General features: G+C 40.1%; 1 protein-coding gene across 2 annotated transcripts; it reads left to right on the top strand.

Annotated features, from left to right (window-relative positions):
• esrp2 (epithelial splicing regulatory protein 2) lies at positions 1-27,116 on the top strand. Of its 2 annotated transcripts, XM_060838149.1 has the most exons (17): positions 3-132; positions 288-443; positions 660-788; positions 5,806-5,919; positions 10,840-10,948; positions 12,012-12,110; positions 12,192-12,246; positions 12,487-12,597; positions 14,227-14,359; positions 14,456-14,498; positions 16,081-16,382; positions 17,787-18,005; positions 20,800-20,998; positions 21,641-21,830; positions 21,998-22,181; positions 25,042-25,158; positions 26,235-27,116. In XM_060838149.1, exons 2-16 carry the CDS (start codon positions 312-314, stop codon positions 25,129-25,131), a joined length of 2,109 nt encoding a protein of 702 aa, XP_060694132.1. In that variant the 5' UTR covers positions 3-132; positions 288-311; the 3' UTR covers positions 25,132-25,158; positions 26,235-27,116. The 2 variants fall into 2 exon arrangements, with proteins under 2 accessions (XP_060694133.1, XP_060694132.1); XM_060838150.1 differs by having other exon boundaries at positions 1-443; positions 20,800-20,986.
• The last annotated feature ends 545 nt before the right edge of the window (positions 27,117-27,661 follow it).

The raw sequence follows: 27,661 nt of genomic DNA, 5'->3' as shown, positions 1-27,661 counted from the left end.
CATGGTCTGATCTGTAGGCAGGTAAAGGAATACAGAAAGCAGCCATCGCTTTTCCCCATGTCAGAGTGAAAGAGACCAGCTTTGTCAGTTTCGCCTCGTGAATGAGCAAGTCCACCAACACGTTAGCACCAGGTAGACTTCGAAGAGACACTTTGGCTCTTTGAGAGAGAGGGAAAAGAGACTTTCTTATCTTCCCTTCCCTTTTTGTTAAAAAAAATCTTTCTTTAAGACCGGTAGAGGTGATCACTGGAAAGGTGAACACTTTTTTTTTCTCCTTGTGTTTTAAGCTTTGCTTGTTGTAGTTCTCCGTCATGACGGCTTCGCACGATTCTCTGGTGGTTTTGTCTGGGGCAACAGCTGGTGCAAATGGGGCTAAACTTGGTTCGGATGAAAGGGAACTAGTTCTCTTGGTGTGGCAAGTTGTGGATCTACACAACAAGAAGGTATGCAATCGACCTGTTTTTCCAAACCCCCCTCCCTCCCCTTCCCTTCTCTCTCTCTCTCTCTGTGTCTTCTGCCTTTTTCGATTCGTACACAGACCTGTCCGCACATTAACTCTGCTACTTGTGGAAGTGTTGATTGTGAACGGCTCGTTTCACGGACATTTGCTGCCCCTGTCTCTCTCTCTTCCCCCCCACCCCCCACCCCTCCCAAAACAGGTGGGAGAAGTCCACAAAGTGCTGGTGAAAGCCGACAGCTTAGAGTTGAGCGAGCAATGTAAAGGGGACATCGGCGTTAGTCTGGAGGACATCGCCAAAGCGGAGCCGCTCGATCGAGTCCTTGAACAGGTGAGTTTCCCTGGGGAAGGAGGTGGGGGGTGGGGGGGTGAGAGAATGGAAAAATAAACTAAGTTTTCAAACTTAATTTACTAGGCGACCACCTCGCAGAATGGGGAGTTGGGAGAGCAAGCACACTGTGTGAGGTCTTTAGGAGCACCCCCACCTTCCTCCCTACCTACCTTCCTATACACTTAAGGGGGAAGGGGATGCATAAATGAGGGATCACCGTCGGAAAAACACAGTTACTCAAATCCAGGAAGCGGTGCTGCTCCCTAGCAGCCACTCACCTGAATCCTATTGGAGTCTGGTCTCCTTTGCAGAAATGCAGCGTCTTAGAATCCTGCTAAAGTTCAGCGGATTGAAAATGTGGACTTAAATATTTGTGACGTTTAGCTTGTGGGGAAGCGTTCATGTTTTGTATCAGCTTTGATTTCAAGGCTCTGAACTATTTGGATCAAACTTGAGCCCTCTCTTTGTGAACATGTTCCTACTCCGTGCCAGGCCCAGAATTTAAGTTGTAAATATGATCTAATCCAACTGATCAGAGATGCTATGACACTACTCCAGAGCAGGTGGGACTTGAATCCAGGCCTCCTGCTTCAGACGCAGGGGAACTACCACTGCACCACAAGACCCCCAATGAGAGAATATTGCTTAGCCCAATGCTAAACTGTATTCACCTGTGCCTGATCTGACCTGAAACAGCTGGATGGGAAATAAGGATTTTTTTTTAAAATAAGCACTTTACACTTTGTAAGACAGGAAGCAGAGGTTGAGTTGTTCCCATCTTTGATAGTTTGTTTAGCAAAATTTTAATTAATTTTTGGAAATTTATTCTTTGCTTTTAAATTTAAGAAATCTTAGCTCTGGGTTTGGATGTGGGCAGTGAGACTACCTCAAAGTTAATTTCTAAATGTAATCAATCTAATACAGTAAAGTCATGTTCTGTGTTGGTGAGCCATCAGTCAAGGTTTTCTTGTAAAGTTGAGTTATAAAAGGAATGGACTGTAAATAGTCCATAACCTTTTAAACGCTCAAGAACTCTTTCTTCCCCCCTGGCCCCAACCAAGTTTCTGATTTAAAATCGATATGTTGAATTGGTTCAATGAATACAGCCTATTCTGTAACATGAGTACCAGGATTTGGTCTTTATTATCATATGTACAGATAGCACATTTCTGTGGATATCAACATGTTCATTTAGTGGTCGTGAATTATGCTACTTCCAGTAAATAGATCTGTTGCTAATCCCTCTTTATTTAATTACTGCTAGTTTTCTCCTCTTTGCCCTCCCACCCACCTCCATCGCCACCACATAAAAAGAGTGCTAACTTTATTGTAATGCAACAAACAAACTGATATTTAACAGAATGGAAGTGATGGGTTCAAGTTTATCAAATGAGTCAAAATGTAATCTTGTGTTTTTGAGTAGTGCTGTAATGTTGTCGTTTTTGGTTTGCCAATCTATTTTAAGTTGGAGATGCAGAAAGTCTGCCCCTCTGGTCGCGCCACTGTCTAGGAGCCCTGGACTGAATGTCCAAAAGGAAGTATTAATTAGTCAAAGAAAAACTGATATGGCCTTGATGTCTACTAAAGCAACCAGGCACATTGACAACTCTTGCAGACTGGAGGGTTTAGTTCCACAACCTCTAGGATCCATATGCAGAAGTCCAGTAAGCTATCAAGGAATGGACAAGAGGTTTTAGAAATGGTTTCAAATTTTGGTCCATTTTTATTAATCCAAGCTGGTCTTCAATTTAAAGACTGTCAAAACTCTAATTTTTTTTTAAATGTGGCTCAATGGAGATGTGGGTGAAGGATTTTTCGACCACCTCATTTGCCTGTTGGAGATGCCCATCAGGTATGGCAGCAGTTGTAATGAAATAAATAGTTTTGATGTTCGGAGTTGAGATCTGTTGTGAAAGTCTTGTACCCCAACAGTGAGCTTAGTTTTTACTCTCTTATATTTGATAAGTTAGTGAAATTATCTTCTTGTCCATAGTCATTTCTTACATTATTTTAAATGAAAGAAATAAGGGAAAATTGAAGCATTTTGACCATGCTATTTCAGTTTCCCTATGATTTTAGTTAATTCCTTTTGAACTAGAGTTGGAGTCTTTTCTCTGTTCCCCTCTTCACCACCATGGTCCTAGTGAGATCAATAAGAGATTGATGTTTAGCTCTTTCTGTACAAGATTGACTAAGTGAACTTAAAATCATAATTTATTAAGTTCTAGTTTTCAGCCTCCAACCTAAAATAGATATGTCTTGCTTTACTCATAAACCAAAAAAAATTGCATTTATATCGCACTCTTTGACTTTGGGCGATCCCAAGGTCATAATGCTGTACAGTCAATAAAGAACTTTTGCAGCATAGTCACTTGTAAAGTTAGGGAATAGCAATCAATTTGCACTTAGCAAACTCTGACAAACAGGATTGCCATCATTGCTGGCCAATCTACTTCAGTGATGTGGAGTGAGTGATAAACAGTAGCCACGACACTTTGGAGTAACTCCTCTGCTCTTTTAATGCTACATGATCTTTTACAACTGACCTGGAAAGCAGAGTGTTGGTTTAACATCTCATCCAAAGGATTGGCAACTCTGACTGCAGCACATTCAGTTCTGCAATGGAGTTTTGCCCTAGATCTTTATGTTCAAATCTGAACTAAGTCTTGAATCCACAATCTCCTGATTTGGAGGCTAATTGTATCAGCTGGGCTTATAAAGTTAAATTATGCTGTAAGTATTTTCAATTAATAATGCTGTTTTCTAACATTCTGCTTGTTTGTAATGAGTTTTTTTATTCATACAGAAGTGTTTTGAACTAGGAGTAATTTGAGCATTGGGGATGTTGGATTGTAATGTGAATTGTTGATAGGAGATTAGTTGTCTTTAAGTGGTCAAACGTGTTAGTCTGCCTTGTGGTCCAAGCAATAACAAAGTTGCTAAACTAGTATTTCCACTTCTAAAACTTTGTATTTCCTTTTAACCCTTTCCTACCCAGATTGCCTGTACAAAACTTCCATTCCAAACTTAAAAAGTTAGGAGCTGTAGACTTGGTTGAGAACATATTGTTTTTTTTCCTTTTTTTTGTGAAAAGAAATGAGTTTCATTGTTTTGTAAAGAATTTGATTTGGTGAAGTCAGAGTGACATTTAGGGTGTTGTGTTCCTGATGCAGGTGACTGTCATTCTGACTCTGCTGTCAGTGCAAACCACTTGGATGTTTGCAGACTTGGTGGAGCCACTCATAATTGTTAGGGGAGAGCACTTCAGGTTCAGTGCTTTTGTGGTCAGAAATGATGATATGTTATTGCAGATGTTAGAGCGAATTCAAAATTGATAACTTGATAAATCTTGTGGGATACATTTTAAAGGAATTGCATCCTTTAATGAAGAAATCTCAAGTCTTGAAATCAAAAAACAGCAGTCTTGTGTACACTGTTGTGTAAAGTTGAGTGAGGAGGTGTCTTAGACTGAGAAATCAATGATTTTAACAATTTGACATTCTGTCATTACTTGCCAACACCCCAGCCACAGACACTGGACCTGCCAAATAAGCAAACTTTGGGAGTGGTGAGAGTTTAAATACTTAGTGCTTGCACATATCCTTTATTGGTTGCAAATCCCTTGTTCTGTATTACTACTTGAATGCCCTCTGAGTAATATTTTTTACATGGTTTGATTTACCAATTTAAGAAATGTAATGTTCATTATGCAGTGGTCGTTCATGTATGGCTATCAAAGGTATGTAAGCGTTGTGTCTAATTTTAAATTGGAACATGCCTAGAGGTATGGGAGTTGTCTCTTGATCATCCTTTCCACCCATTGCAAACTGAACGATCCAATTCTAACTCCCAGAACTCTGCCTGATACTAATTTCTGACAAATCCTTCATCTCGTCGCTGACCTTCAGTTTCTGGCTTCAGGCTTCAGTCCTGATGAAGGGTCCCAAACAGAAACATTGCCTTTCCTGCTTCTCTGATGCTGCCTGACCTCCTGTGCCTTTCCAGTTCCACATTTTATCGACTGACTTTCAGCATCTGCAGTCTCCAAGTTTTAAAATCCTACTTTTGTTATCAAATTCCTCAAAGGCCTTGCTGCTGTTTACCTCTAACCACAGCTTTGCTTCTCAGCTCCATGACTCCTGTGCTACTAATTCTGAAACCCAGTGTTAGTTACTCCACTAACAGTCATGTCTGTGTCCCAAACTCTGGTGTTCCCAGCTTGTCTTTATTGCCTGTCTGTGTGTACCTGTAAAAGGCAAAATGCTCCAAATAATGGAAATCTGAAACCTACAGAATGCTGGGGAAACTCAGCAGGTTTGGCAGCATTTATGAAGAGAGAAACACAGTTAATATTTCAAGTCTGAAACGATTCTTCAAGTCATGTTGGCCTCGATGCATGAACTCTTTCTCTCTCCACAGACACTACCAGACCCGCTGAGTTTTATCGCCTTTGAAAACTTTTTCTCACTGATTGTGTTTTAGATAACCTGTCCTGATATCTCCATAGGGGCCGTCACTTTAAAATTTTTATCACTTTTTGTGACGGTGATCATGTGACTTTTGTTTTGACATGATCCTGTGGCACCTTTTGTCCCATATTTCTGGGACAGTCTGTGTGAGTCTCCATTGTGAGTCAGCTAGTGGACTGATGAGTTGGATTAAGAGCACTGCAGTGTCTCAGATTTAAAGTGCTAAATTGAATTTAGCTACAAGTGATGCCTCTCAGCTACTTAAAACTTTGTTTCACGTTATTTTAAAATTGAGTTTCTGTGTATATTCTCGATGTCTCTCAACTGCCTACAGTCTGAACAAACTCCTTGTAAATGCCTTCGAAATTCTCCAGTTGAACATTTGAGACCTGGGAAGCAACAATCATTTATGAATGTTGGCCAATGCAACTACTTGTGGTTTAAATGTTGTCAGGCTATCAGAACTCCTCCCACATTCTCTACAAAGGTGTGAACAAATAATTGCAAATGCATGGAATAAACATATGAATCACTTCTTTCTTTTTCAGTTCAGCCAGGTTTTGTCGAGTGAATTGAAAGCATTTGGGAGGAGTTCTTATTGTCTTTGTACTGATGGCCAATTACTCATTCGCCAGGTTCTACACCCAGAAGCATCCAAAAAGGTAAAGAAATTTGACAGCTGTAACATTGCAAATGTTTTATTGGTCAAACTATTCAACCTTTAGGCAATAAATTGGTGTGAACATAATCTCTACTGAACCAAACATGAAATTTTCAGTTTGGATCTATCTTAAATTGCACTCATCCAGAAACTGAAGTAATGAACTTAGCTTGATATAAAGTATAGGTCATTCTGCTAAAATGCATGTTCGTTACTGCGAGTTTGCTGGAACGCAAATGATGAATTGGGATTGCTGTTTCTAAAGCACAAACGTTTAAAATGCGTTGGCTGTAACGCAATTATGTCGCCAACATTTTGAACGGTTTCTAAAGTGTGATTTTTCTATAACGTGGGGTCGGACAAGAACGCAACCATCGTGTTATTGAAGAACTACCTGTACTCTGTCAATACTGTGGCTGCGCTGTGTCTTGGGTCAGCCGCTTTAGGTGGCTTGGGCCAACGTGGTTTGAGTGGATTGGGGGTCACTTGAAGTTTGAGTAGACTGAAGCGTGAGTGGTGAGACTGGCCAATCCTGTGCACTTAGCCAAATTGTCTAGATAAGTTAATTTTAATAAAGCAAAAAGAGAAACTAAGTGCTTGGCATAATCTTTGAACAATTGCAGTTTTTGGCTGGGTTTGAGCATGCTGGTAGTTATTGAACCCACAGATCCAGCTTCCTTTCCTTGAATTGTCTATTATTACAATTGTTTCTAATCTGCCATGACATCCTGGTTTACAAGATGCCTTAAATTCTAATGAGAGAGCATGTCACATAGAAGCCAATTGGCTTGCTGCTCCAGGAATTGGATTTGGTACGCTGAGTTTTGATTGGTCACAGCATTGGATTGTGTCTGCCTCACATGTTAAAACTAAGTGTGTCTGACCAGTGCATTCTAAAAGAACAGCATAATATTATGGAGAAGATGGGATGTTCTGATTGCAGTGTTCTGTTCTATTGGTACCAGTTCAGATAATGATACTATCAGTCTCTTGTACAGCCACACGTGGGCAGTATTCTGATTTTGGTCTATAAGTGACAAGTGGCATTTATGCAGCTGTAGTGTCAGACAATGGACATCTTCAAAACGAGAATCTAACCATCTCTTCATAACATTCAATTGCAATTGCTGAATCTCTGACCGTAATGTCTGGGAGTAACCATTCCAACCATTGGCTTGGAATTCTGAGGCAGGTAATTCTTCCCTTTTGACTCTCAGATCTGTCCACTGTTGTGATGGAATTATGCTGCAATTACCTGTATGAGTACAGCTCCAACAAAGCTAAGATGCCATCTAGGACACAGCAGCCTGCTTGATTGACACCCCATTCACCACTTTAAACATTCACTCCTTTTGCCATTTGTGCATGGTGGACTTTGACAAGTTCTTGCAGTACTACCATTCTACTGATCTTAACAAACATGTGATATTCTGCACCTAGAACAACAACAATAGATAAATCACTTGCAAGTTCTCCTCCTCCAGTTCAGTAGATCATGATTCTGTTTTTGTCGCCTGGTCAAAAACCTGTTTCTCCCTAACAGCACAGTTGGCTTTACTATACAAGGGCAGCAGCAGTAGTTTCATTCTCGAGGGTATTGTGTACACCAAATTCTTTCTTGTTAGGAAAGGCTGGTGTTGGGGTTGCCATGACGTAATTGCCATTGTCAGTCTCTGCCTATCTGTCCCCTGGCCTGAGGTTATTCAGGTAGCTACGATCGATTGTTATCGGATCCTGTTGCATCTCCATGCCAACCCTGGCCCTACAATCAGCACCCTCTTCCTATCCTGCATAAATCGGTGTTCCCTTTCAGAGTTTGGTTTCTTTTGACTTCGTCTCTTTTTTTTAAAGTAATGTTTTGCACTCATTACGTTTTAATTACAGTTCTAAATATACAACTGGACTATTCCTCCATTCTGGGAACCACACTCTAGGAAGCATTTTGGAATAGTTAGGAAAGAGATTTACTAGAAAAAAAAGTACCAGGGATGATGCTTCAGTTATGGCATGAAATTGAGGGGATTGGGTTTGTTCTCCTTAGAACTGAGAAGCTTGAGCAGAAATTTGATGATGGTGTTCAAAATGCTGTAATGCTTTTGGTGTTAATGAGCAGAAACTATTGCCATGACAGAGAGACTAGTAATGGATGTAGTGCAAAAGTGCGATTGCCAATGTGATTTTTAAGATAATTGTAATCTCAAATGCTTTGATTAAAATGGTTGCGGAAGCAGATTTGGTGACTTTCAAAAGGGACTTGGATAAATGTTTGAATGGAAAGCAATATTTGTAGGACAATGGGAAAAGTATGGGGTCTTGCGATGAATGCCATGGTCTACTAAGAGGATGCGTGTCGAAGAGGGTGGTTCTGGAAAAGCACAGCAGGTCAGGCAGCATCCGAGGAGCAGAAAAGTCGACAGTTCAGGCATTAGCTCTTCAGGAATGCTGGGGCAGGACCCAAGGCGGCTGAGAGATAATGGGGAAATATGGTGGGGCTCGGGGAAGGTAGCTGGGAAGGCAATAGGTAGATGCAGGTGGGGTAATGGTGATAGGGCAGAGAGGAGGGTGGAGCAGATAGGTTGGAAGGAAGACAGACAGTTCAAGAAGGTGGTCTTGCATTGGAGTATTGGATCTGGGATAAGGTGGAGGGAGGGAGGTGAGGAAATTGCTGAAATCAACATTGATGCTGTTGAACGGTCCCAAGATGGAAGAGGAGGCATTCTTCCTCCAGGCATCAGGTGTTTAGGGTTTGGTGATGGAGGAGGCCCAGGACTTGCACGTACTTGGCAGAGTGGGAGGGGGGAGTTAGAGTTTGGCCCCAGGGCGGTGGAGTTGTTGGGTGCGTGTGTACAGGAGATGTTCTCTGAAATGTTCCACAAGTTAGTGTCCTGTCTCCCCAATGCAGAGGAGACCACATTGAGAGCAATGGTCACAGTCGATGAGGTGTTTGGATGTGCAAGAAAATCTGCTGGATGTGGAAGGGTCCTTTGGGGCCATTAATGGAGGTGGGGGCACAGGTTTTACACCTCTTGTCGTGGCAAGGGAAGGTGCTGGGACTGGAGGGTGTTTTGGTGGGGTGCATGAACCTAACGAGGGAGTCACTGAGGGCAGTGGTCCCTGCAGAAAGCTGAAAGACATAGGGAGGGAAATATACCTCTGGTGACTGTAGGTGGTGGAAATGGCATTGTATCCAGAAGTTGGTGGGGTGGAAGGTGAGGACCGTGGGTTCTGTCCTTGTTGCAGTTGGAAGAGTGGGGTTCAAGGACGGAGGTGCAGGAAGTGGAGGAAGTGCAATGGAGGGCATTGTTGACCACGTGGAGGGGAAATTGTGGTCCTTGAAATAGGCCATCTGGGATGTTCTGGAGTGGAATTGCTTCTCTTCGGAGCAGATGCGGCAGAGGTGGAGGAATTGGGAGTAAGGGATAGAATTTTTACAAGAGGGTAGGAGGGGTGGGAGGGAGTGCAATCCAGGGAGCTGCAGGAATCTTCAGGTTTTAAGTAGATGTTTGTGTTAAGTCGATCGCTGGAAATAGATGTGGAGAGGTCCAGGAAGGGGAGGGAGGTGTCTGAGATGGTCCAAGCGAACTTGGTCAGGATGAAGGTGTTCATGAAGTTGATGATCTGTTCAACCTCCTTGTGGGAACATGAGGTGGCATCAAATTAGTCATCAATGTAGTGGAGGGAAAGGTGGGGAATGGTGCCGGTGTAACTACGAAAGAGGGTCTGTTCCATGTACCTGATGAAGACGCAGGCATAGCTGGGGCCCATGTAGGTGTCCCTGGCTACCCCTTTTGGTCTGAACTAAGAGGATGGTCTATGAATGGTATACTAAAGATCTCCTTTATCATTCCATGGTTTTTTTGACTAGACTTGTTATCTCATTGAAGGCTTTTCTGGATGTCCAAACAATAATTCCATTATGTACATGATTGTGTTTTATAGAAGTGTGGGACATTTCACACATGGGATCTCTGCTTTCTAACTCTATTCCTTCAGCTCTGCGTTGGATTATACCCTAATCCCTATATTTTTAGTACAATTTTGATACAGGTGACACCTGTAATTACCTGGGTTATCTTTATCTCACACTAAAGATTTTTAATGTGACCTGATCAATTCGAAGTCTGCAGCAGCTGTCTGCTGCCAATAGATAAAACAATTCAAATACATCCAGAAAGAGAGAAACAACATGTTATGCAGTGCCTTCCAGGATCTTCAGGCATGCCGAATCACTGGATTATTAACCCAGAAATTCTGAATATTTTCTGGGGGCATGCTGAAAATTTGGGAGGAAGAAAAACAGGAAATGCTGGAGAAACTCAGGTCTGGCAACATCTGTTGAGAGAAATGGTTAACATTTTGAGTCCAGGCTGATCCTTTGGAGTGCCTGGATCAGATTATTGATTAAATGAATAAGTACTTATTGCTTCAGCAGTCCTCAAAGAATTTATAATTCTTTGTCCTCATTTCATAAATGTTGATTAAAAATTGCTTAAAGAAGGACAAAAATGGTATTCATCAACTACAACTTGAAGTAAATGACTTTCATAATCCATTGGTTCTTTTTTAAGCAATCGTTTGGTTTTTTTTTGGTTTTTGTTGGAATTTTGCCTATACTTGTTATTTGCTGAATTATTGAGTCAACTGTGGTAGTTGAATATTTCTGGTACTTAATTGTAACATCTAGTATTGCTTCCCTATGCTTTCATTTGTGATTTGCTGCAGTCTTACTACGCTCAAGCTGAGTTAGTAATTGAGGTTACTTTAGTGCTGATGTTGCAACAGTATCTGTGGATCTGGTTTCAACCTTTATCTTATGTTACGAGAAGATTACTTTGAAATAAAAACTGCATTATTTTTGAAAACTTTAGCCATGAATATTTGTGAACTTTAACCTTAATCGATTTTTCCTTATCTTTTGTAGAATTTGGTGCTTCCTGACTGTTTCTACTCGTTTTATGACCTGCAGAAGGAATTTCACAAATGTTGTCCAAATGCAGCCTCCATAAACTCCATCAGTTCAATGGCAGAATGTATCCTTCCTGCTAACCATCTGTCAAGTGCCTGGACTTTATTTGCCTCTGTGTTTGCAGTTCTGATTAGAGATCACTGATCTAAAGATGGATGCACATTTACTGGGCTCCATAATAACAATCGCTTCAGTATAAGGGTGCGCTGAAGGCCTAGTAGTATTATCACTGGACTGTTGATCCAGAGGTCCAAGTCATGTTCCGAAACCTCTGGGTTTGAATACTGCCACAGCAGATGGTGGAATTTTGAATTCAATGAGGAAAAATCTGGAATTAAGAGTCTAGTACTGACCGTGAATTCATTGGTCAATTGTCAGAAAAGCTCACCTGGTTTACTAATGTCATGAAGGAAAGGGAACTACCATCCTTACCTGGTCTGGCCTACATATGACCCAAACCAATAGTGAAATGGTTGATACTGGGCAGTTAGGGATGGGCAATAAATGCTGGCCTAGCCAGGGATACCCTCACCCTGTGAATACACGAGATAAAAGCACTTTTATTGTAGTAATCTATTGTAAGACACTTGTCAGCAGCGTTCTCGAAGAAGGTTTGACACAGGCATATGTAAAGTTGTGGGAAGATGATAAAAGTGTGATCAGAAGTGTCCTTTACAGAGTTTTAAAGGAGGAGAGGGAAGCAGAGGTTTAGCAATCCAGATCCTGGGCTTTGGCAACTGAACCCACAATTAACCTGATTTTTTTTTTTGGTTGGTTTTGCATACATGATACAGCTAAACCATATGGGTGTCATTGAAAAAGCTAAATCAGCATCCACAACTTGTGTGCATAAGGATATTGGAAGCTTTAGTGCAGCAGTTCAGGAATCTTTCTAGATCGATTTTTAGTCAACATTTCTCATTTTCCTCTGTAGCCTCTGCCTAAAAAGGGACATTTGATTAATGTCTGACGGTAACATGTATGCCCTGATGCAGCCCCTTTATCCTCTTCTGCACTTAAACTAATGCATGGTGGTTTTCACTTTTTAAAAAAAAATCAAACAAGATTCAAGGTTATGGGAAGTTGGGAGGATTCTGACAGTGAAACTTCCTTAATATTGTGTACAGACTTGGAATTAAGTACAGATAATACAGCCAATGAATATGGTGTATTTGAAGTTATTACCATGGGCGCAGTTATTTTAAGCTTAATAAGCGAACCTTACAGTAAGAGCTTTTTAAATTCAGTATTCAAAGTCTTTCAACAGTAATCAGTTGGCATATAGTTAACTTCATTTTCTCTTTTAGATTATGTGTTCAAAAACTTTGAAACTGTCAAGTACAAGTTTGAAACAGGTCCCTGGTAAGTGGTGCTTTGGTATTTAAAAGGCATTGTATTGTAGTTCAAGAATGATAAATGAGAAACAATACCTAAATATTGAGTAATAAAGTTTCTTAATTTACTTCTAGTAGTACTGCCTGTGAAGTGGGTAAAAAGGAAGAAACTATTCTGCGAAGCACTTAAACGTTTTGAACTGTTACATAAAGTCACTTTTCACAAATAATAGTGATGGATAAAATCTTGTTAAATGTTCTCTTACAGTAGCAAAGCTGAAGGAGTGAATGGTGAAACTGTCATTAGGGCCAGAGGTCTACCATGGCAATCATCTGACCAAGACATTGCAAGATTTTTTAAAGGACTAAACATAGCCAAGTAAGTGTACTTTTGAACAAGAGCCTAGTCTGTGAATGTTTTGTGGATTTAAGTTAAAATGAGTGCATGGCTCAATTTGTTAGATGTAATTGTCATCAAATACTTTTAATGGGTTTCCTTCCAATTATACATGTTCCTTTAGAACTTTATTTTTTGTTTGAAGCTGTTTACCTCCTCGAATAGAAGTAGAATTGTGAAGTGGGTCATAATATATGATGATCTTATGGCCCCAACTGTTTTGGGGGAAATATCCAGTTGATGTTCGTGCTGGACAAATTGAATTCTTGACAAGAGCCTGGCCAGATAGATCACTTATTTTAGCAAAGTAATCCTCGCTTTGAACAAAAGTGGGCATCTATGCAATCTTTGTTTAATGATAAAACAAAGCAAAAGTTTATTCATGACAGGAATTAAAAGTAAACAAGGAGGAAAATTCCGCTGTATTCTCTGACAACACAGATTCAAACAATTCTGATGAGCGTCTTCAGGGGCAGCAATTGTAGGTTGTGATGCCTGTCATTTGATCCTGGCAATGGATGGATTGAATCTGCCATTTTCTCAGTTTTTATATATTCCTTTTATAGTTACAGAAGAAAGGGTTGCTGTCAGATATCCCAAGACTTTTCAGGATAGGAGAGGACAAATTTGAAAGCAAAGCCCCGGGGTTTAAATAGGCCAAGTCATGTGCATGAAAAAAAATTGCCTAAGAGGGTGCAAGATCTTATGTGGTTTGAAGTGTATGGGTTCAAGATAATCTGGTCAAGGCAATGGTGAGATCAAGAATGGTCTTTGGTATTGGCTTTGATAGACTGCTATATTGCATCTTTGAAAAAAACCTTCCTTCCTGGGATATGAACTTGGCTGGCTGGGCCAGCACTTATTGCCTGTCCCTGAGAAGCTGGTGATGAGCTGCCGCCATGAACAGCAGGATTGATGTGATGGCGATTCCAGAGATGGCTGTGTGGGGCTGAGAAACAGACATTGTTCGAGGTGCAGAGGCTATTGTCAGTTATAGCTTCTGAGATTTGGTCAAGAGAAAGCAATCCTTCAGGTGGAGATGATAACAACAATACTGTCAGACCAGATAGATAGTGTTCTTGGCTAGGAAATGGTTGTGTTTGGTTGAAAACAGAACATAGACCTAAAAGCTAGAAACATATATGTCCTACTCTAATTATTTTTTGGAGAAAAAGTGGTGTGTGTGTGACCTCCCTGGGACTCAACTGCCAGTCTATACAAGTGGTGAATCAAAAGTATTTTTATCACCAGGTCTCTTAGCCTGGCATCTTGTTTATGTAACGATTCTCTCCTCTCAACAACCATTATTCTCTAATATGCTGTCAAAAACTGTTCACGTGCCAATTTTAACACACTCAACAAACCTTTAACTGTAAGGGGAAGCAGTAGAACTGATTGTTACCTTCACCAGTTTGCACAAATGTCTCCGATCATCAAGAGGTGTCCTGCAAGAATTGTATATTGTAAAGGTGAATCAAGAGTAAAGCACTGAATTTTGTTTTTAAATTGATTTTTGAAGAAGCAAAATGTTAAGTATTGCGTGGATTGAAAGCTCAGCTTTGTGGTTGGCACTAATGGATGCATAATAGAAGTTTCCTGGTTTTATTGTAGAGGTGGAGTGGCGCTGTGCCTCAATTCCCAAGGAAGAAGAAATGGTGAAGCACTCGTCAGGTTCATCAATCCTGAACATCGGGACCTTGCACTCGAGAGGCACAAACACCACATGGGGAGTAGATACATTGAGGTGGGTACAAATGTGAAGCAACATTTCAAAATTTCACTTAAAATGGCAAACCTTAAAAAAAAACGTTAATGATTATGGAAATTAATTTCCATTCAGGTGTACAAGGCTACTGGAGAAGAATTCTTAAAAATTGCCGGAGGTAAGTTTTTAAAAAAATAGAAAAATCTCCAATGGGCAATTTTTACAATATGTTGTTAAACAGAATCAAGCTGAGGGGACCAGTGGTGTTTAATCACATTGCCCATTTCTCCCATCCTTGAATCTGTTTAGATTATACAGGCTGGTGCATGCTGTTAATGATTAAGAGCCTGTTACAACTCTGCTTCATGAATTCTATGACCCTAGAAATCTGTAGGTATGTCACATCACTCTAACCGTGGTTGAATGAGGCGTCCTCTCTCGTTTAAGATCAAAGGTCCTTGCATCAGGAACATCTCTATTGAATGGGAATCTGTTCCTGCCAGCAGTGGTGATAACACTTATCTGTTTTGTGAGGGTGGGAAAAGGCGATGAGCTAATGTGAGCAGCAAACTAGGGAAGCTGCTCTGGACAAAAGAGGTATTTATAACTCCATTGTAGGCACTTGCCTTTAGTGGAACCTGAACATAGAGACTGGTTCTGTTAATGAGAATATCATTCAACATCTGTGCGCCTCACTTCTGCAGTTCTGGTAACTGGAAATGTAGAGGTCACTTGCAGAGAGAACTGGATGGAATTCTGCCAAGCTATTAGTCCTGCCTCCCGAAGATGCTGCCAGTTTGGGTAAGCATCCGAAACGTTGACCCTGTCTTCCTGAGGAAACCATGTGACACGCTGCATTTTTGCATTGTTTGGGTAACCGGGTCTTAAAACGTGCTTGCCAGCCCAGAATTGAATTCGAAGGGCTTTTTCAGGGTGAATCCCTCTCTCCATTCCAGTATAATCATGGGGTGTGTATTGCTACCATAATGATATTCAGTACCTTCTGTCCTAAAATGCTTAAATCTGTGCATGTTGACTTAGTTCCAGATCATCCGTAATGTTACAAAATTTATTGTCTACTTTGGGTGAGGGTTCTCGAATTGGAAATCAAGATGGCAGCCGCCTGTTTGGTTTTAATGCTCCTTTTCCAGCTGACGTAGGTGACTGCCAATTAATGTGCTACTCAACCTCATTTGTAAAATGATGGGGGCAGGGGTGGGAAGAGAGAAGAAATGATTAATTTAATCCCTAATGTAGCAAAATGATCAAATAAAATCAACTCTTAATATTGTAAGAGCACCCAAACTGTACATTTCTGTAAGTTCGGCTGTACTTGGTAGATATCTCTGGCTAAGAACTTTTTTTGGTCTTTCTGATCTTTTGCCATGATAGATGGCTCCCAAGAGACCAATTTTATGAAGCAGCAGTCCAGTTTATACCATTCTAAAAGTAGCTACTTTTGCTGTCTCTCATTCATTCATTCAGGTTAAACCTGATCTCATTGGACAGCTGGTTTCAGTAAACTTATTTTGAGATGAAGGAATTTTTTAAAAAAAACTTACTTTGAGATTGAAATGACCATTATAATCTACTCCAAGGTTTGTTCTTTTGGATTTGTTATTCATTATTGAACTAAATAGTTCATTTGTATTTAACTGATCTCTGGTCCTTGCTGTATTCATAGATATTTTCTGTTTTGGAGGATGGGAGGGTGGTAGTCTAGTCAGTGTACCATTTTGAAAGGTTACTTTTAAATGCAGGTACTTCGAATGAAGTCGCCCAATTCTTGTCAAAGGAGAACCAAGTTATAATACGAATGCGTGGACTACCTTTCACAGCCACGGTCGATGATGTCCTGGGCTTCTTTGGAAATGAGTGTCCTGTTACAGGTGGCAAGGAAGGACTCCTCTTTGTTAAATACCCCGATGGAAGACCGACTGGGGATGCGTTTGTGTTGTTTGCCTGTGAAGAATTTGCACAAAATGCACTTAAAAAACATAAGGAGATATTGGGGAAGCGTTACATTGAACTATTCAGGAGTACTGCAGCAGAAGTACAGCAGGTTGGTATTATCACCATTGTGTAGTGCGTTTCACTGAACGTTATTTGGCTTTTTGTGTGTGTGGGATTGTGAAGTTGGAATGAATGAAAATTGTCATTTTATGGTCTCGTTTCCAATTGATCCTGCTTTTCTTGCTCCAAATTGTTCAGTTCTGGTACTGACTAACCTTGGTTTGAAACCTGAGAATCTAAGGCCCATTATAGGCTACTTAATCAATCATGCTTATGCCAGTCTTTTCAAAGAGCCACCTAGTTAGTCCCACAGTTTGAATTTTTTTTGAAGCTGATCTGTTGTAGAATATTACTTTAAGGCTTAGTATTTAAACCATGCAAATTAGGGTCAACACTTCCAGAGAAAAAAGATGTAAAGTTCACCTTTGGTGTAGAGTGTTGAGACTGTTAAATTAGGAGTACCAACAAGCCATTTTTAAATATAAGGTAAAATTAAGTCTTGATATTGTAAAGACAGCCAATTGTTCTTTCCTGTAATTATGGCTGCTGTCAGTGGATGTGCAGTGTCACTTCTGGCTTTGTCATGTCCCAAGGTGGAATTTGACCTTCTGGCCCAGAGATAGGGACACTAGTGCTGTGCCACAAGACCCTCTAGAGTCAGTTATAGCTTACTGACCGTGATTAACCAATCCTAGCTCCTTTTTTCTTGTGGTGAAACCATTCAAATAATACTCGTTTTTAAAGCAAAACTCAACTTCTTGAGACACAGTCTGTCAAACCAGCCAGATTGTTCTATTTATGTTTGATTTTTAAATTTCATTCTTGATCTCTGGATTGGATTAACTTTTTTCCCCCCTCTTTTCCAAATTATGGAAAAGATTACATACAATCACAACGTTTAAAAAACATTTGGATGGATACGCAATTAGGAAATGGTGTGGCAGGAGCAGGCATGTGAGACTAGTTTAATACAAAGACAATGCCTCCTTGAACTAAGGGATATGAATGTTTTGAGAAAGAAATGTGATGCCTGGTATTATTGTAACATAGACTTTTATAGCATTTACACTGTACTGTACTAATCTCTCCAATATCACAAGAGCTAAGTATTTCCTTGTACTCATTTAACCAGCCCTCTGGGGCTGCATTTACAATGCAGTTGTAACATTAGGATGAGGTACTTTGGAGGATGATGCTCAGTTTAGAATGAGGGTTCAGTAGTCCCCAGCAAAGTGGGATGTTACAGTATAAAGGAGGCTCTTTCTCTGATTCTAAGTTGTCTGTTATTCCTTGCACTGCAATCTTTTACCTTGTTTCATAGCAGAAGTCTAAATGTGACTTTAATGTCCCTGTAAGTGACAGTGTGTTGGAGCAGATTACAACGATACTATGATTCTGTGAAATTTGCTTCCATTAATACTTCTCCAACTGCTCTTTTTTCCTTATGCTTTAGGTATTAAATAGGTATATGTCGACACCACTAATTTCGACACTCCCAGCTCCTATCATCCCAGTGATACCTCAGCCATTCATTGCCACTGGACATACAAGAGACTGTGTTCGTCTACGGGGCCTTCCCTACACAGCAACCATTGAAGATATTCTGGACTTCATGGGAGAATTTACAATTGATATAAAACCTCATGGAGTTCACATGGTACTAAATCAACAGGTACCTTGCAGTTTGCTGCTTCTAATGCAAGCTCTTTGTCCTTTTTGGGAGTGCAAACCTCTGGTTAGAATTGGATAAAATAACATTTGTTAAGCTACCCATTTGATTTAGATATCATTTAGGTTCTCAGGGATTCTAACCTGATTAGAAGGCATATCAATACCAAACTGTAAACCCGACAGCCTCTTATTTCAGGTGTGCAAACTGTTATGATAAGTTGGAATCTATTTCAGTTTGCTTAGTTAACAAGCTGACCTCCATATAATGTAGATTGCTAGCATTTGTTTGGTTTGTGGATACCACCTGTTGCTTGGGCAGGAGGTTGGGAGGGAGCAAGTTGGGGTAGCGATATTAAAGTCTTCAACACATATCCCTGTTGTGATTCCTAGTCTGCTAAGCTTTGGTGATTTGCAAGTTGGGAGTGTTTGAACTTTGCATGTGAGGTGTGTGCGTGTAGGAAATTTTAAAGCCTCTAGTGTTGGGTCTCCTTTTTTTTTAAAGCTCTGCGGTTTTCTACAATTCAGACCAGAATTACCCTCATGTAGTCTTTGCTCACGTGAGAGATTTTTTAAAAAAAGGTTGGATTTCAAACCTCTCTATTTCTAGTGGCTTCAAATTAATCTTTATGCATTTATGTGCACTTGGGGATTGCTGTTTGTGACTCACTTCTGCAATAGTAAATCATGATGTAGAGTAAGAATGCATTTGAAAGGAATTGCTGGATGTTTTCTATCTCGTCTCTCCCCATGCCTGAGCTCCATTGATGTTCACTGTTCTGTGTTGAAAAACATGTTGTGTCAAAACCCAGTCAGGCCACCTCCTTAAAACCAAGCATGGAGATATAAATATATAATTCAGTAACGTGGAGCTTGTAACTGTGACTTGTCGTTTAAGTCATTCTAGTTTCGAACAAACATCTTCTTGCATAAAATTACTTTTGTTTTCAATCTGCTCTTATTTAATAATGAAAACCTTAATAAGTCTCTGGGTTAATGAATTAGGCACTGAGCAAGCAAATGTTGTAGGGACTAACCTGCGCCCAGACTTGTTTAGGCAGGGGAATAATTGAGGCAGATCTCTTTTTTTTTTCTCTCTCTCTTCCTATTTTAGCTGTAGGCACCGTGCTGTTGGCAAGAAGCATTGAGGATTTGAGATACAGCCTGTTACTCACTTCCTGCTTCGTCTAGGGCAGTTCAATCTCGGATGTTCACATAACTCTGTATAACGTGTGGAAGTAATTGTGTAGCATGAGCTGAGATTCGAAAAGTTGTCCTCCAGAAAGTGTTGAGGTACACGGTTCCGATTTTAGTAAAACAGGTGATACTAGCTGCTGTTTAGGCTTTCAAAATAATTGTTCAAATTGCAATTTTAGAAGTAATTGGAACAAACCTGGAGTACTTCATAGAAAACAAAAACTTATACATAAAGATTTTGTTTGGTCAAATTGAGAGAGTTAATGTTGGTTAATACTCAAGATTTTTTTAAGTGTTTTTTTAAAATTAATTTTGTCTCTAGTATAACAAGTTTTGATTTAATAGTTTAGATATGAATTGGTTTAACTGGTGTTTGATAAATCTGACTATGCATGAAGCTCTTTGCAGTCAGTTAGTGGGGATAAGAAAACACTGAACACTTGAACAAATGCCACTGTCTTGTGATTTTCATTTTCTTTCTTGTTCCTTGAAATGCAGCTCCTGAGTAAAAGGAGATAAAAGTCTTCAAATATGGGCGGCACGGTGGCACAGTGGTTAGCACTGCTGCCTCACAGTGCCTGAGACCCGGGTTCAATTCCCGACTCGGGCGACTGACTGTGGGGAGTTTGCATGTTCTCCCCGTGTCAGCGTGGGTTTCCTCCGGGTGCTCCGGTTTCCTCCCACAGTCCAAAGATGCTAAATTGCCCGTAGTGTTAGGTAAGGGGTAAATGTAGGGGTATGGGTGGGTTGCGCTTTGGCAGGTCGGTGTGGACTTGTTGGGCCGAAGGGCCTGTTTCCACACTAGATTAGATTAGACTAGATTAGATTTAATCTAAATTCCCAGTGAAATTGGAATAAGTTTAATTTTGCTTAATTTTAGTTGTTAACTGTGACTTGTAGATGGGCACCCTGTTCTTTGCACCATCTTCAAGTTGGTCAGCATCATACATGTGATTTCAAGCTAATCCACCTTTATTTGATTTATTGTCATGTCTATCTAAGTACAGTGCAAAGCTTTATGAGCAGTGTAGGCAGATCATAGTAAACAAGGACATACAAATCATAGGGTTTTCTTTTTTAAAAAAAAAGCTTGGACAGTGCGATGTCTACAGGTTACACCACGCAGGACATGTGTGAGGCAAGAACAACATTAACAAGATCATTATTTGAAGTTGAGGAGTGTATCCATCAGTTTAATAACGGCAGCTGTTCTTGGATCTGGTAGTGTCTGTCTGTGTGTGTGTGTGTGTGTGTCTGTATCTCTATCTTCAGCCTGACAGAAGAGGTTGTAGGAGAGCATTGCCATGGCGGGGGGACTGTTTGATGATGCAACCCTGCCATAGCAGCAAGGAGTATAACTGGAGTCCATAGATGGGAGGCTGGCTTCTGCAATGGTCTGGTCCTTATGTAGTTTCCAACCAATTCAGGATTGGCACTGCATGTTTAGTACTGTTTGAAACGGTTCTAAATGTAAGAGTTTGTCCTTTAATAAGTGCATTTGCTTTCTTTAAAATGTTTTGAATTTCCAATAACTTTTTTTTCCTTTTCTCCCCATGCTGTCTTCCTTTTCTCCGTGAATCTCTCTCCCCCTCCCGCCCCAGGGCCGGCCCTCAGGTGATGCCTTTATTCAGATGAAGTCCGCAGACCGTGCTTTCTTGGTTGCGCAGAAATGTCACAAAAAGACTATGAAGGACAGATATGTGGAAGTGTTTCAGTGTTCTGGAGACGAAATGAGCTATGTTTTAATGGGTGGCACTTTAAATCGTAGTGGCTTGTCTCCGCCACCATGTAAGTTACCATGTAAGTTTTGACTTCTGATGCTCTCTTGCTGCTAAAGGCTGAAATGATGGTAGGTGGAAGCTGGGGCTTTGATATCTCTTCATCCTTACCTGGTTTGCTGTGATCAGTAATTCATTAATCAAGGCTTGAGATTGAATGAGGGTTTTGATTTTTTTTTTGTTGTTTTTTTTTCCCACTGCCCATTCTTCCCCTTCACCACATGGCAAAATTGGACAGTTGCACTGGGCATTTTGTTTTTGCTTTTTGGCGTACTTTCTGGAGCTCTGCAGTAGGTCTGCCTGGTAATAGGATTTTCCAACTTTGGAAATGGAGTTGCCAGTGTGTTGGAGATTACATTGGGGTGTCTCTGCTTAACATCCAAGGTGTCATACATGTTCAGTTTGCATTTGACTTATGAACCTGTGCAGTTTTCAAAACCCAAGGATAAGCAATGTGCCAAATCAACTTGAAGGAAATGCATGAAGGGAGAACTGGAATGAAGGTAGTCAATCATTGGCAACAGTGCAATGGCTGCCTGTAGTGTTCAGGCACCTTGAACACTTCAAATGCTAATTATGCACTCTGGGTGTTTGGGATGCTTGCACATCAGGTGATTGAACACATTGCTTATACTTAGTTGTTCCTTTCTCTGCCATCTTATAGGCCTCTCCCCGCCCACGTACCCAACATTCTCACCTGGTACTGCTGTAATACCGGCTGAAGCAGCGCTTTATCAACCCCAAGCCCTTCTGGCTCCAACACGGACAGCACCACCGCCACCTGCAGTCGCCTATTATCCTGCTCAGGCAACCGCCACTCAGCTTTACATGAACTACACAACCTACTATCCAAGGTAAATGTTTCAGTGCCATTTCTTAGTGCTTGTTTGTTGCTCAAAAATGTTTGTCTTTGCTATTGTTTAGTGTGCAAATACGCTTGACAATAAAGCTAAGGTCATGGAGCTGTTCTGTCATGATTCATGTTTGTGAATGTTGGACTGATTTGTCACCTTCCTTCCAGCCCTCCCGTGTCTCCAACTACAGTAGGATACTTTGCAGCTCCCCAGGCAGCCATGGCTGCTGCTGCTGCAGCCACATCTGCAACACATGCTGTGATACCGCAACCTGGAGCACTTGTTCGCATGCAGGGTCTGCCGTACAACATTGCAACGAAAGACATCCTTAGCTTCTTCCAGGGTTATCAGGTAAAGCTCAACACTTTATATTGTTTGGTGATCTTTTCCTATCCAGCACAAGAAAATTTGATGTGAGGATATTCAGCATATCTGCCTCCTTTTATCAGGATTGCAGTAAAACTCTGTTGTGTCTGTGTGTATATTGTGGTTTGCCAAGGCCCAAGGATTTCTAACTGAGCAATTTTTTTCCTCATGCGTTCCATTTCTCTTGCTCTCCTGGATATGTTGAATGACGTGCTGATCTTAACGTGAATACATTTTGGACCATCTCTAGCTTGGTATGGCCGTGTGACAATGGGAGTACTGTTTACATTGCACTGTCTGTGGGGATTGACTTTGACAGGTGTCAATGGTGATGTAATTTAGTGGGAGTTTGGTCTCTGCCATCTCCTGGGAGAAATGAGATGGTGGTGGTCCTTGGGTTCTTTTGTCCACCCCAACCCCCTTCCTCCTCTTCCCTGCTCCCCATTTTAGAGTCCTGTTTGGTTTCATGGGGCTTTTGTACTGCATGTGTGAGCACTTTACTGAGCAGTCGCAGTAATACCAGACCTGCAATAGTATAAATATCATTGTAATATGGCAGTGAAATGTACTGTCCCAACAGTAAATATACAAGTGTTCTCCCTTTCAAAGAAAACCAAATTGAAAGTGGATTTGTCTTTTAAATATGCTGGAATCCATTCTGCTTCTTTCTTGACTGTGTGTAATTTACTATTCTTTACTGCTTTTACTACTTTTTCTTTATCTTTCTGACCACTTTAATTATGATGGTCTGCTTGTCTTATTACTTGAGGCATATGTATTTTGGTAAAACACACAAAGCAGAGTTACAGCTAATCTTGGACAGCCTACCTATTGTATACTTTCTTCAAATCTAAATGTTTACTAAGGAGAGCAAGGACAATGTGGAAGCCATTTTGTTAATGGATTTGATCAAATAGTCCCAAGTAAGGTTTTTAGTAACCATGATTTGGCTTGACCCAGTTTTTGCTTATTCTATGCCCAGGTGGGTTTTCTTTTCAAAAATGCACCATTTCCAAGACTAGCTGTAGTATTTTCCTATGAGTATGCAAGGGAATTTTAATTTAAAAACAATGCTCCATCTTCCTCTTGGGAGTGTGTGGTATTTGCTTAGTTCCTGCTCCCCAGTCTCTGATGTCTGAAACAGAATGCAAACATCTTGTTTTTCCTTTTTGGTGAGTTCAATCTCCTCTCCTGAAAACTGCAACGTGCACCTCTCCAAACCAGAGGGTTCATGAATATAAACCTATATGCTTTGGATTCTTTTGAACTTGGATTGTGTTGGTCTGTATGCCTTTTCTGGATTTTGTTGAACGGAGCTGTTTTTATTATTTAACGTTGCGAAATATTTTCCATTTTATATATTAAAGTCCCTAGTTCAGACAGTTGGTAGAACACAATGGTTTGGATTAGATCCTTACAGAACTGCAATAGACCAACCAGGTTGTTTGTAGGAAAAACAAACTAACTAATCTAGTCAATCTACATTTGCAATTCAGATTAAAATCCTGAAATGGTGCAGAAGTTTTTTTTTCTGTATGTCTCTGGACTGTGCACAAAATGAGATTGCAGTGCAATAAACATGCAGCAGAAATGAGTCATTAAGGCAGTCAAATATTTGAATTCCCTTACACATTTTTAATTCAAAAAATTGTCTTTGGTTGCCTTTATCTGGGTGGTTTGTAGCTAACATTTTTATACTTCTGCCTATCCTTTCCTGCATTGCCTTTCTTCCTTCTATCTCTGTCCTCTCCCACAAAAAAAACTTCTTTTTACAATTGCATTCTGCGCAAGCAGGTCTGGTAATATGCAAATATTTGCACAGCCTAGCCAATCTAATCTAGAGTATTTTGCTGGGCAGGATTAGTCACCAGATAATGGTTTATTATAAAATGGTGGATGGGTCTAAGCCAAAATTAATGATTCAACAACAGGTTGTGACTGCATTGTGAGTTTGTGAAGGTACACATCTGCTTTTATTGTAATTTTGTCTTTTTTTTTCGCTTCAGATGCCTGAAGCAATTTTCTCCCAAAATATGAATCTTTGGAAACTGGCAGGAGAGTTTTTACTTTTACATCTCTGAAAGTCGATTGTATAATCTAGGAAACTAGAAAAGGCTAACTGGTGCTTTCTAATCCCATCTGTTTATAGCCCCACACTTTTTTTTTCCCACTTGAGATGCAGAGCATAAATTTTTCTCTCTCTCTCTCTAGTTCACTATCTACATTTTACTGTTCAAAGTCCTCGCATCTTATCAATTAAGATTTTTAAATATATTAGGAATTGATGCAGAATCTCTGATCAAGTATCCATGTTTGAACATTCATGGATAATGGCATTTTCTGTACAGTGCCATTTTTGTAATGAGTAAGTTAAAGAATGTTTTATTCATTGTCTTGTTTATATTCCTTGATCCTACTTTATAATCAAATTATCCAGCTTCATCAATACTTAATATTGATAGGTTTACATAATTATACAGTACATGTACTGCATCTATGATCTTTTTTAATATGGCTGATGTACTAGGTAAAGATCAGCTTTATTGTAACCTGTTTTTCCATGATTGGCATTGGCCATGGGTTTGTAATACACAAGGTGCATGAGGATATGCATGAATAGAGTGTCGAATGTGATTGTGTTTTTGTCTTTACAGTTTTTATTTTTAAATTCTTGATGCCTTTAGTCTTGCAGTCAAAGGGCTGTTAATTGATTTCATGGTTTGTAAAAGTTAAAGTTCTCTCTTGCCAAGTTACCAATGCCCAGGTTAAGAATTTGTGGTGAAGCATTAAACTCACCTAGCAATGTTCCTTTTGACTGATGTATGTATTCAAACTTGTACTGTAGTATACACCTGATGACTACAGCGGCCTTATTCAGATGAACGAACAAGCAAGGAGTATGTTTCAGGCACCCAAAGAGTGGGTCTGTTTGTAGATGACCGTCTTTACAAATTTCAACAAGGTAAGAGAGAAACCTCCCAGCTGGCTTTATGGCCAGGCTTCACTCTCGAGTGACCTCAAGTGGTGTTTCGGAACTGGGATTTTTACTTCTCTCTCTACACCTCCTCTTTGGGACTACTATCATCTCTCTTGACCCCTTCCAATGATGAGCTACAAATGCACGGGTGAGGCGGTTGCACCCATTTTCTTTGAGCAGCGGTGGTTGCAGTGCCTTTCACAAGGGGTAAAAAGGTTAAAACTTTTCTTTGCATGGCTACAGTAACGCTGGTTCTTCACTCACTGCAGTAATGCAATCACTTCATAACATACTTAATGTTCTTTCCACACAAGTTTAATCTTTCTTGCAGAAATTTCTTTCCTTCCAGCAGCTAGATAATTGTCATGACTGGATTGCAAGGATCCAGAATATGTATAAAATGATCCAATCCTCTGATCACGATGGTTCTTTTTGTAGCTTTTGAAGACCAAGCGCGCACAGCTGTGAAGGGCAGCCAGACCAGGTTGAATGATGGAAGATGTAATTTATAATGAAGGAGAAAAAAATGCTATTTTGCTGAACTTAAGAAATGTAACTATGTGGAATCAATAAAAGATTATTTGTCAGCAGGAAGGAGTAACATTCTCAATCCATCTTTTACAGAGAAGGTGCTCTGTAATTTTAGTTCTACAGAGTAATGTCGAACAAATCGTGCCCTTTGTTTTCTCCAGTTTCAGCCCTCCCATTGCGCCCAATTGCTAAAGATCTGGGGATTTTGACCTTTTTTGATTTTTAACAGCTCAAATTCAATGTCCTGCATGTAATCTTGATTTTTCTTAAAGATGCTTGAAAACCCATCAAGAGATGCCTTATGTTCAAGAACACTGAATTTTGTCTTTGGTTCACAGTCATGCTGTGACAGTACAATTTCTATATAGTGAAATGTTTCGCAGTTTCCTGGCTAAATGGAACAAATCAATATGCTGACTTAGAAGTCATTGACTAAAATATGTTGCTCCATCAAAATACAGAAGGCACTCAAAAGGCATTTAACTTTACATCAAACAATTTCTAACCATTGTGATTTCATTTGTCCTCAGCTTCCTGCAGACGCAATCTTAGTTCTGTATAACTTTGCTGGCCAGCCCAGTGGAGAAGCTTTGGTGACTTTCCCAACCATCGAGATGGCTACACGAGCAGTGTCAGAAAAGAATGGGCAACTTATTGGTCATGAGTGTGTAAACCTCCAATTGGTGTAAGACTTGCACAATGACTCACCAGCCTTCATACCCACGGGAAAGAGATGATCATTCCTTTATATATTTTTTAAAAAAAAGGAGTGTGGCCTTGTACAGAGCGTGACAAAAGAGGAAACTGCATGTGTCGGACACCCCCTTGCTGCCAAAGGGTTGTGCACTAACTCAAAAGCCATAATAGACTGCAATATTCTGCATCAACCTCTTTTTTTGTTTTAAACTGCCAACTAGCATTTCTGATTTTGACTTTATACTGATGTGGAAATGACTTACAAAACTTGACGATGCTAACTGTGTAGTTAAGTTATATATTTTATTTAAACCTAGTAGCTTCAGAGCCACATGTAGACTCGCCATTCCTAACATGCATGCAGTGTTTATGTTAAACTATTTGTATGATACAAGAATGCTGCTTATAGGTAATGCCTTTAATGCATGCAATAGAAGTTTTTTGTATATGCCTATAAGCTATAAGGATATTTTTTTTACTCTTAAGATGGCTAAGTGATGAACTATCTGCTGTTGGAGCACTAAAACTTGTTATCCATGATTTATTTTCCCTGTGCCTTAATGCAAAGTGCAATATCAGCAGAAAAAAAGTTTTGAAAAGGCCTCCTGTGAGGCTAAAAGAGTTGTATGTACTTAGTTAATAGAGCAAGTTTGAAACTTGCAACAGTATAAAATTGTATGCTTTGTATAGCCAAACAATAAAAGTTTAAAGATGCATTGATGAGTATTTGTAGTTTTTTTTTCTGGGGGAGCGGGGGAAAGTGCCACCAGGATGGCAAGAAGTCATTGAAGCCAAAGTCAGCTTTCCATTCTGATTTAAGTACAAAGTAGATTTCAGTAATTTCACAGTTAAAATGATCTTTGTGTTCTCCACTTGCAAAAAAAAAGCTATTAAGGCAAATTGTATATTAATAGTGATTAAGCTATTAAGGCATAGGATTTGCATGTGCCTTTTCTGCTCTGTCACTTGATAGCATTTTTAGAGAAATTTTCTGATTCAGTATGTGGATGTACCTACTCTTAGGATATAAGGCAGGGCAGGTGACTGAGGTATCAGTGGGGGAGCATTTGGGGGCCAGTGACCATAACATTGTAATGGAAAAAGATAGACCAGATCTAAATTTTGATGGTATTAGGCAAGAAATTTGAAAAATTGATTGGAGGCAGATGTTCGCAGGTAAAGGGACAGCTGGGAAATGAGAAGCCTTCAGAAATGAGATAGAGTGCAGCAAAAGTATACTCCAGTTACAGTGAAAGGAAAG

Source organism: Hemiscyllium ocellatum, chromosome 17, assembly GCF_020745735.1.
Source record: "Hemiscyllium ocellatum isolate sHemOce1 chromosome 17, sHemOce1.pat.X.cur, whole genome shotgun sequence".
Taxonomy (NCBI): Eukaryota; Metazoa; Chordata; class Chondrichthyes; order Orectolobiformes; family Hemiscylliidae; genus Hemiscyllium; species Hemiscyllium ocellatum.
The sequence above is the reverse complement of the archived record's forward strand: the minus strand, read 5'-3'. Positions and strand labels throughout refer to the sequence as shown.